Source organism: Vicia villosa, linkage group LG5, assembly GCF_029867415.1.
Source record: "Vicia villosa cultivar HV-30 ecotype Madison, WI linkage group LG5, Vvil1.0, whole genome shotgun sequence".
Classification (NCBI taxonomy): domain Eukaryota; kingdom Viridiplantae; phylum Streptophyta; class Magnoliopsida; order Fabales; family Fabaceae; genus Vicia; species Vicia villosa.
Window position 1 is genome coordinate 163300452 of NC_081184.1, and position 10392 is coordinate 163310843.

The window sequence follows — 10392 nt, forward strand, 5'->3', positions numbered from 1 at the left end:
ATTCTGACTTTAACTTAACTTAACATTGCATATAAATGAATATAACATGAACTCCTTACAAGAACATAACTTAACTTAACCTGGCATAAATCTAACATGACATTTCATCACCAACAAATAATTTGGGACGTTTCAACATCCTTAAAATATCGTTTGTAAATCTTACAAGCATCGCATCCATCTCGATTGGACCCTTTGTTATATAATGGTGAAATATATGTCATATAATTCTTACATCTTCATTCGTCTTCAGCTCAAATTTGCTTAACTTCATCTTCCATTGATTAGTAATAAAAAAGAAGTCTCACGCCATTGAAGTAAACAAATGCAATCTTAGTCGTGCAAGGCCACCGGATTTTTGAAGATATGGACAAAAATTCATTACACCAGAATTTTCATAAAATCCAGCATGACAAAACATGTATCAGATTTTTCAATAAATCAAGTATAAAAATACACCAGATTTTTAATTTATTCTAAAGATTCGATAAAAATACAAGCTTTTCCTTTAAATTTGTGTATTTCTACCTAATTTTTTTGTTTAAACTACCAAATTTTTATTTTTTATTGGTCTTTTTAGAGTAATTTTTTTCACATAACAGAATGAATTAGGAGAAGTCAATTATATGAGAGATTTTTTTGATAATATGAAAATAAATGAGGATCTCGAATATGATGTGAAATATGATATGTGATAAAAAAAACATTTTTGTAAGACGTTAATTTCTTCTCTCTCAAACATTATTTAATATAATAAATATTTAAAAAAATCAAAGGTTAAAAGTTATGAGAAAAAATGTAAAACAATTCTTATGTTTCATAGTTTTCAAAACATTTTTTAAAAATAATTTTTTCAAACAAGTTTTTTATTTTTCCATGTCTAAAATTATTTTCAAAAACAAAACTACCAAACAATTTTTATAAAACATTATTCTTAAATACAGTTTTTGAAAAATGATTTATAAAAAAGTATTTAAAAACTAAATCAAATCCTATTGACGAGTAATGTGAATTCAGACGGACCCGTGCAATCGGTTTCTTACTACTGTATTTGCAAGATTGGCAGTGACCAAATCCTATTTATCTCTGTTTTTGCAAGATTGGCAGTGACCAAATTACTATCTCATTACTCATTATAATGAGAGCAAGACAAGAGTCTGACGCAGGTAATTCTTAGAGTTTCAAACAATTTTCAAATGTTGTCCCCAACGAATCAAAATATTAAGTTTTCATTTGTTTTTTTTTTTTGTTTTTTTTTTAATATATTAAAACAACCAAACAAGCCATAAGTCATGCCAATGCATACAAAGACCAGAGACCAGTATCAGTACCACAGAAATCATGAGAATCTAAACACACCAATTCTACACAATTTAGAAGCACCAGAATCTCAAAGGTGCTCTGCTAACAAATATGTCCGAGGGTAGCTGCAATGGGTAGCTTAATTTGGTTTATTGCTTCAAATGTGTAATGCATCTCATTGGTGAGTTTACCCTAACGCAAGAACGAACACGCGACCACGGGCCTGCCATAAAACATGCCCCATTTTGACTAATAAAAGATAAACAGGTACCCATGTTTGCAATTTTGAGGAAATCATAGTGAAATGGCTTCACATATTCAGAAACTAAAAATGGTTGTTTATTCACAATGAATGCAGCTTAATTGCCAAGTTATCTTTCTATCTTTGAGGAACATATATCACCAATTTAATTGATTCGAGATGGAAAAAAATCATTACAATTAACTTTGCTAGAATCCTCTCATTTCAAGCCATTGCAATCTCAAGAGTCATATCAATCCTATTATAAATTACCGCCTCAAAACCGTCTTCCCTCCCAGCCCTAGGCAAGAGGGGAAAACAATAACTCAAACAAGTAAATAGCAAGTACTTTATCGCATATACAAGAATAGCACCCCCACAACCATTGAAAAATGAAAGTACTAACTGATATTATTCCCACTCAATTGTTGATGGAGGCTTTGATGTAATATCTAGCACAACACGATTCACACCACGGACATCATTACAGATTTTGCTGGAGACATCACTAAGGAACTTGTGCTCAAAGTTGTACCTGGAATTCAATTCAAATTACAGTTACTGTGAAGTGCTACTAAAGATGATAAGCAACTGTATTTGAAATTCTGAAGCCAATCATTAAAAAGAATTTGCATCAAAGGATTAATGCCCTGAATTCTATTTAAAAAACATCAACGTCACGAAGCGGGTATATTTTAAGGAGCATAATAACCCTAGTATTTAATTAGGATCATGATAGAAATTTATGTAAGTATTAAAGTATTTTATGTCTTGGGAGGATGCACAATTTCTAATGCTCTCAACAAACAAGCATCGTGTACTGAAAAACAACTCCCCCGGTATCAATTATGTATGCAACCACGAGAATATCAAAAAGCAAAATATCCTAAACTTGCCCCAATCAATGTGTTATTAGATGCATGTTTAACCTAATAAACGTAAGTTCGTTGCCATTTAAACAAATAACAAGAAAGCAAAATAATTTAATGCAGAAGTAGCATAACCAGAAGAGTTATAGCCAGCATCATAGCGATGTATGCTTCAGATGAAAACTTACCAGTCTGCTGTCATTCCATCTTGACTTGTAACAGCTCTAAGTGCAACAACATGGGAGTGTGTTCTTTGATCGCCTTGAACACCAACGGACATTATTGGTAAGAAAACTGCAAAGGCTTGCCATATTATATCATAAAGGCCAGCATCTTTGATTGACTGAATGAAAATCTCATCAACCTGGAAAACAAAATGGACTCAAAACAATGAGAGTACTAAATCAATATTGCAGACAAAGACAAGCACAAAAGCTCCTTGTACCTGTCGGAGAACTTCTAATGCATTTCCTTCAGTCACGTCACCCAATACTCTAACTGCAAGACCAGGCCCAGGGAAGGGATGACGTTTTAGAAATCCCTCAGGGACATCCATGATCCTCCCTAATTGACGAACCTTTGAACAAAGGAATCAAAAGAACAAAATCAAATCAATGCATAAAATGACAAACACCTAAAGAGAAACAACCAAAGAATCCAATTCCAAGCACAAGCAATCAATGAAGTCAATAGTTCAAAAGTAACCTCATCCTTGAAAAGCAGTTTAAGTGGTTCAATAAGTTTCAGTTTCATGTCCTTTGGTAGACCACCAACATTATGATGGCTCTTGATGGTATGGGAATGGGTTCTCCCACTTCCAGGTGGTGGGCACGATTCAATCACATCAGGGTACAAAGTCCCTTGAACCAAGTAAGAAGGTCTGCTTCCCAGTTTCTCCTCTAGCTCCTGAGCAAAATCGTCAAAAATGGAGATAAACTCTTTCCCAATTATTTTCCTCTTAACTTCCGGATCAGTCACACCTTTTAGCTTTGAAAGAAATCGATCTACAGCATCAACACAAACAACCGGTAAATGAAGATCCTTTTCAAACGTTTCCATCACCCGTTCCTGCTCCTTAAACCTATACACAACAGCAACAACAATAATAAACAAAACAAGAACCGGAAAAAAAAAAACTCCCTCTTGAAATCCAATATCTAACACCAGTGGTAACCAACCTGAGCAAGCCATTGTCAACAAAAACACAATGAAGCCTATCCCCAATAGCTTTATGAACTATAGTAGCAGCAACCGTGGAGTCAACACCACCAGATAAAGCACAAATAACATGCTCATCAGGCCCCACTGTATTATTAATCACTCTAATTTCTTCCTCCAACACATCCTCCATCTTCCACTCCGCCGAAATTCCACAAACATCGAACAGAAAATGCTTCAGTGTGTCCATTCCCTCCGGCGTATGAGTCACCTTAAAAAAAAACAAAAACAAACACCAATAAGCAAATAAACACAATAGCAATACCAATTAAGCACTGGTAACATAAACGGATATATCATATAAGCACTTATGTGATAATGATTTAACTATGTGTATACCTCAGGGTGATACTGAAGGCCATATAATTTGGCAGAGGGATTCTCTATAGCAGCCACAGCGCCTTGTCGGCTTCGCGCGACGACATTAAAACCTGAAGGAATAGTGACAGCTTCGTCACCATGGCTCATCCAAACAACTTGATTATGTCCAACTTTATCTGACGGGTAAAGAGCAGAAGGATTTTCGACATGAATCTCCATACGTCCATACTCCTGCGTGTCTCCAACGCGGACTTCCCCTCCGAGACGGTGAACGAGAAGCTGGAGACCATAGCAAATACCTAAAACAGGGACGGAGTTAGCCTGAGCCCACTGGAGGAAGCCGTCGGGGAAGGAAGGGGAGTTGAGAGTATGGACGGAGTGGGGACCGCCGGAGAGGATGACGAGGGAAGGGTTGAGTTCGGTGATGGATTGGAGAGAGGAGGTGCCGTTGAGGCAGAGGGAGAAAACGGAGAGGCTGCGAATGCGACGGGTGATGAGGTGGGTGTATTGGGAGCCGAAGTCGAGGATGAGGACAAGGTCGGATTTGACGCGTTTGGGATCCATTGCCATGGCTGCTGGAAGCGACTAGGGTTTATGCTGCTGCTACTGTTGCTGTGAGCACTTGTTAGTAAAAAACAGAGTAGGGTTTATGCAAATGCAGCCGTAGTGGAAACTATTAATAGATATTTTCTTGTATTTTTGAATAATGTAAGAATAAATATCAGACGCTATTAATTAACAACATTATTTTTTTTTTTTTCGACTTTATCTCCTAAAAAAAGTTGGGTAACTTTAACTAAAGTCAATAAAAAAGCATTAATTTTTTAATTATTTAAAAAATATTAATTTATAAATATTAGTAATTTTTTATATTACTATATAATTATAAATATTTTTTTATGAGAATTTCTTTATTGACGCCCTATGAGGGTGACCCCAGTGAAAACTCCAACTTGTTCCTGCTTCGGAGATGTATATCCAAAATATTTCTTTTTCTAAATTTTTTTAGACTTCGCAAATGCATCTCCGAAATCTCTAAAAAATTGGTGTTTTGGGAGATGCATTTCCGAAATAATGTGTTCATATACCATTTTTCCCTCCTTCACTATTTCATCATTTTTCTCCAAAACAAACTCAAACCCTCTCCAAAACTTCCATCAATATCAATCAATTTTTCGTCTCAAAATCAAATTTCAAACCGTTGATCACATTAAAGGGAGCATAGAAAGCTACAATTTGAGGTAAACATCTCTCATTTCATCCCCTATTTCACTACATTGTTGCTGATTTTTCTGATGAAAACTGCGATGGTTCGGAAGTTCATTTCCGAAATAAGTTACCTAACAAATTTCGAAAAATGCACTTCCGAAATAATGCCTGGAAGTTCATTTCCGAAACATCCACTGAATGTAAGATAAAGTTTGTTGGGTCATTATTACTCCAATAAGTCTATAAATACAACACAACCTTTTTCATCATCATCACACCACAAAACACCAATGACACAAACCTACCCCCACCTAGCATTTGTCTACTTCACCAGTGGCTACCCGATGTCGTTCCAATTCCGCTTCTTGCGCGACACGCCGTTCTCGAAATTGATAACGTCGCTCAACACGCTATTGCAATATCCGGAAAATCGGAAGGTTGTCAAGCTTGAGTACCGCTCGTCATCGCTTAACGACGACTGAGACGTTGAGTTCACCCCATTCGAGGTCAAGAACGACGAAGATTTAGCGATTTTGTGGACAACTTTCGACCGATTTTCTTCGAAGGGTCCGATCGAGCTGGATGCGAAACTTCAAAGATCGGGGCCCGGCGTTATCAAAATGTTGACTCATCCTCACCTACCCGTGTTTAAGAATATGTAACTTTAATTTTATGTAATGTGATCGATATAATCTTCATCCTTTAAATAAATCAAATCGTTGTTGTTTGTTATTTTTCTTCTGTATCACACTTTATTTCGGAAGTACATTTCTGAATTCTTCCAAGGGGTGAATTCGGAGATGCACTTCCGAATTCACCTATTTTCTGAAAAAAAACATTATTTCGGATGTACATTTTCGAAATCAATTTTTTTTATTAAAAAAAATATGTTTTCGGAAGTGCTTTTACGAAACCACCTTTTTTTTCATAAAAAAGTGTCTTCAAAAATACATTTTCGAAGTTTAGGGACATTTTGAGGTTTTTACCAGGGGTGACCAAGAAGACAGGGAGGTGGATAAAGAAATTCTCTTTTTTATAAGCATATAATTATAAATAAATGTCCCATATTCAACTCAAGACTATATGTATACCGAATATAAAATAAATTCTCGTATCAATTAAATTATTTCATTAGCCCTTATATTTTTTAATTATGAGTTGTTTAATAATTTCAATAACTCTTATAATTTTTAAATATGAATTGTATTATAATTTTAAAAACATAAACTGGTTTAGATAGGAAGGAAGAGTGGTGTTTTTTTAATTATGAGTTGTTGTATAATTTTAATAATTCTTATAATTTTTAATTATGAATTGTTTTAAACTCCTTTACAATTACGATCGGGAGGAGACTGGAATCACTTGATACCAAAACTTATCTTTGAGCTGAACTAAATTAGTGGTGAAAAACTAAAACAAAAAGTGGTGTTTTTTTTATTTATGTTATTGTTCGTTTTTTGTTTTTCCATTTTCACAAAAAAAAAAAACACAAAAAAAACACTAAAAATAAAGCAATATTTATTTATAAATTTTTATTTAGATTTATAATAAAATAAATTTTATATATTATTTGATGTAAACTTTTTATTACATGCATCAAATTAGATTATATTAAATAAATATTTGTGAAAAACTATTTAAGTACTAATTTTAGAAGTGAACCATTAAAGATCTGTTTGTAATAGATTTTAAAAAATTTACTAAGTGTGTGTTTGGATTGGCGGTGGACAGAATTGATTCTAGTAGAATTGAGTTTGGTAGAATTGATTCTAACAGAATTGAGTTTAACAGAATTGATTTATGTTTGGATACATTTTTGTAAAAGTGAGTTGAATAATAAATTACAGTGTAAAATTCATCCAGAATCAATTCTGGAGGCAGAAGCTACAAATTCTAGCTTCAAGTAGAATCAATTCTGGAGACAGAATCAATTCTACTTTTGTTAAACCAAACATCTTAAAATCACCCAGAATCGATTCTACACCTCTAGAATTGCTTTTGGCATTTTCAAAAGCCTTGCACTAATTCTTTATATTTTCCTTATAGATAATGCCATTATGATAAACTTTGATGTTTCAAAAAATCTCATGAAAGATCCTATGATATTATGCATGTAGGATTATTGGTCAAGTTGGGCCTCAAGACAGAAAAACTATCACCTTATATGAGATTCAATTTATTCAATTTATACAACTTCAACGGAGTATTAACCCGTGTGTGGTTCATCGAATTGATGGTTAGTGGTTACATTTGTATTGATCAAATAAATTCAAACATAAGAAATGTTTCTAACATTTTTATTACTATCCTTATTAAATATTGAGGGGCTTATCGAATTGATGGTTACGGTCAGATTAACATTTTTATTGCATTATCCTTATTAAATATTGAGGGGCTTATCACTATCATTAATATAAAGTAAAAAAATATTGAATTTACAGTCATGCTTGTAATATTAAAAGAGTACAATTGAAAAAAATATATAAATACTATCACACCGAAAATTTTATGATTTTGACATAGTTTCATTGCATTGTATCAAGTCTCTGATATCCATATCAGAGACTATTTCCAAAACCAGTTTTTCCAAAACATCTTCCTCCACTTCAATTGCAATGTCTTCTGTATCCACATGGATATTCATCCATGATCCACGTCTTCCTAAGTCCTTTTCAACAACCTGCTGTAACGTTATTGGTGATTGACGAGGAGCAAAGTGCAGGTTAACAAGTTCATTAATTTCTCTAACCAAAATTTTCTTCACAACACATGGTTGGAAGAAGTTTGAATTTCTTGATGAAAATTGAGGTAGAAAACCACTGCTCTGGTATAAGTCCATGAAACATTGGATGATACAGTCATGCAAGATTTTACTGTCAGAAAGTTGGTCAGTTAATCCATTCAGTTCTTCAAAAGTGGATGAATCCGTCAAAAGGTTTGATAAATAACTCTTTATCGGTTCATCGCATTTCAAGCTGAAAGCCTGCAGAACTTCACTTATGATGTCATTTGATTTGTTCATTGGATCCAAAGAGAATGTTGCAATGTCTGCAAGATGGTTCTCTTCAAATTGATCATGTATAGCTTGTACTAGTGATCCACCTGTGCAAGAAAACATATCTATGATTATAATCAATCTCTTTTTGGTATTGAAACAAGATTTGAAAATAGTTCAACTTTATTTTATCTTGTGCGATAGAAATTGCTTACTCATAAGCACATATCTACTGTCAGCAATTTCTTTCACATTACTCATCTTAGGCTTCAAAACTACTATTCTTTTAGAGGACTGAGTCTCGCAATCTGAACTCGATTTAGACCTATCAACAAAACTGCCACTGTTTTGAGCTTTATTCAATCTAGTCATTCCATTTTGTTCCGCTTTCACTTGAGATTTCTGTAAGTCATGAATCTGTTTCACCAACAGAGAGTTTGGATCTTGCAGAAGCTTAACAAAAAGTTCCTTGTTTGAATATAAAATCTGTACAGCATCTAAGAACTGATTAGGCTGACAGTCTACACCGTCTTTGCCTCGAGAGTTTTTGTCAAAAAATCTTTGATTAACAATCATTTTCGTTACTTCCTTTTCCAAATCTGCAATCTGATTATCCTCCACGCAGATATTCTTACAACTTAAACCTCTTTTTCTTCTCGAACTTGCCTGTAGTAAAAAAGTTTCTATCATTTTTGCTGCATCTTGCAACAATACATGCCAATTTTAAAACATAACTCATAAGCATTTGATCGAAGATTCAGAACTTACATCAGCAGCATGAGGGTACTTTTCATCGACCGTGCTAAGCACATCCGAGTTAATTTTGGATTTTCCATTTCCTGCAGCTTGAAAAAAATTACCAATTCCAAATTTTACATCAAGATTTGATTCAACATGTAACAACTTCAAATGAAATTACAGCGCATACATTTTCGACTATAAACCTAAAAAATTCAGAAAAACTTCCAGTGATGCTGCAATGAAATATGAACTCACTCTGACCAGTGGTGTGTTTATTCAAATGGCTACCATTGGAAACCAATCTTCTATCAGAACGAGCTTCATGAAAGTTAAAGATTCCAAACATTCGGGATGTGCAACCTGTTTCGCATTTTTGGTTTACCAGACGAGGAGATCTTCGCGCCATGATAGAAGAAAAAAACTATTCTCCGAGATGTTTTAGTTTTATCCAATTTCAACAACCATGCCACAATTGGAAAATCAGAAGAATCTGTGGAAACACAAAAGATGATGAAAAAAGGTTAATCAGTTAATCATTATCATGTATGAGAAATAATGAATCACGTTGAGGTTCAGAATGTCATCCACACAATGATTGAGATATATCAGAATGTAAAGTACTAATTGACAAATGACAATTAATTTCAAAACCCCACATGAAAATTTTCACAGCTGTTGACCCTTCAAAAAGTTATATAAAAAAAAATCACACACGGGAAAATCAAATTTAATTAAAGAGCTTGATTCTATAACAATAATTGAACGTTCATGTATGACCTAGTGTCTTGTTGTCACGATACACTGGATAGTGTCTTGCTGTGACGATACACTGAGATTTGAATAAAAATTAATTATATCTTCTAGAATCACTGCCTTTTTACCTTGTATGCAAAACACGGAGTGATGATGATGTATACTAACAGCATGATAAAGACATGGAAATTGTAAAATATATAAAGAGTAATACTTAGTAGTTGAAGAAAGCTTTGAAGTGAAGGCAATGTATTGAGGTTTCTTTAAATACACGAAACTGTGTCGTTTTGAGGGAATCTTCGATCTTGAGCGGGTACTTAATTTGGTTGATAAGATGTTTTGGTTTCAATTTTCATTAATTCACCCACGTTGTGAGGGGCCTTGGGAATTTGGTACGTAACAAAGATAGGTTCGTGAATGATAGCTTCTTTAACAATCAAAATGCTATAGTTGTTGTACTCATTTAATATGTAGAAGACATTTAACTGAAATGTAAGTAACGTGAATGACATTTTTTATTGTACGCAACTATTCTCACCTGGTACTTAATAATAGGATAGTGTTATGTTGCAAATTGGGTTAGTGGAAATTTTTTTCTAAAGTACACCCTTATCATACAACTTAATTTTTTAACATTGAAAATTATACAAATAGAATATAAGGTTCTTATTTTAATTTAAAAATAGTTTATTTAAGATTTTTTTTAAAATTAATTTTGATAGATTAATTATAGTTGTATGTAG

General features: G+C 33.6%; 2 protein-coding genes across 4 annotated transcripts; both read right to left on the minus strand.

The window, feature by feature from the left end:
- Positions 1 to 1724: 1724 nt before the first annotated feature.
- LOC131603640 (uncharacterized) lies at positions 1725 to 4612 on the minus strand. Its single transcript, XM_058876038.1, has 6 exons — positions 3970 to 4612; positions 3591 to 3841; positions 3118 to 3493; positions 2858 to 2989; positions 2601 to 2776; positions 1725 to 2078 (listed from the first exon to the last, which is right to left on the minus strand). The coding sequence occupies exons 1-6, from the start codon at positions 4519 to 4521 to the stop codon at positions 1955 to 1957; spliced, it is 1611 nt and encodes a 536-aa protein (XP_058732021.1). The 5' UTR covers positions 4522 to 4612; the 3' UTR covers positions 1725 to 1954.
- Positions 4613 to 7547: 2935 nt separating this feature from the next.
- On the minus strand, positions 7548 to 9870 carry LOC131608058 (uncharacterized). Of its 3 annotated transcripts, XM_058879997.1 has the most exons (5): positions 9778 to 9870; positions 9152 to 9386; positions 8924 to 9000; positions 8371 to 8821; positions 7548 to 8262 (listed from the first exon to the last, which is right to left on the minus strand). In XM_058879997.1, the coding sequence occupies exons 2-5, from the start codon at positions 9300 to 9302 to the stop codon at positions 7667 to 7669; spliced, it is 1275 nt and encodes a 424-aa protein (XP_058735980.1). In that variant the 5' UTR covers positions 9303 to 9386; positions 9778 to 9870; the 3' UTR covers positions 7548 to 7666. The 3 variants fall into 3 exon arrangements, with proteins under 3 accessions (XP_058735980.1, XP_058735982.1, XP_058735981.1); XM_058879999.1 differs by lacking the exon at positions 9778 to 9870 and having other exon boundaries at positions 8924 to 8994; positions 9158 to 9529; XM_058879998.1 differs by lacking the exon at positions 9778 to 9870 and having other exon boundaries at positions 8924 to 8994; positions 9152 to 9525.
- Positions 9871 to 10392: the final 522 nt, after the last annotated feature.

Bases quoted from the DNA above. Each gene is read 5' to 3' on its own strand.
- LOC131608058 (XM_058879997.1), bottom strand. From the start codon at position 9,302: ATGGCGCGAAGATCTCCTCGTCTGGTAAACCAAAAATGCGAAACAGGT. The intron at 8,822-8,923 runs GTAAGTTCTGAA...TTTTTACTACAG, and splicing joins AGTACCCTCATGCTGCTGAT to GCAAGTTCGAGAAGAAAAAG. The intron at 8,263-8,370 runs GTAAGCAATTTC...TTTCTTGCACAG, and splicing joins CAGTAGATATGTGCTTATGA to GTGGATCACTAGTACAAGCT.
- LOC131603640 (XM_058876038.1), bottom strand. From the start codon at position 4,521: ATGGCAATGGATCCCAAACGCGTCAAATCCGACCTTGTCCTCATCCTC. The intron at 3,494-3,590 runs GTTGGTTACCAC...TGTTGTGTATAG, and splicing joins GTTGACAATGGCTTGCTCAG to GTTTAAGGAGCAGGAACGGG. The intron at 2,079-2,600 runs GTAAGTTTTCAT...ATTGAATTCCAG, and splicing joins GATGGAATGACAGCAGACTG to GTACAACTTTGAGCACAAGT.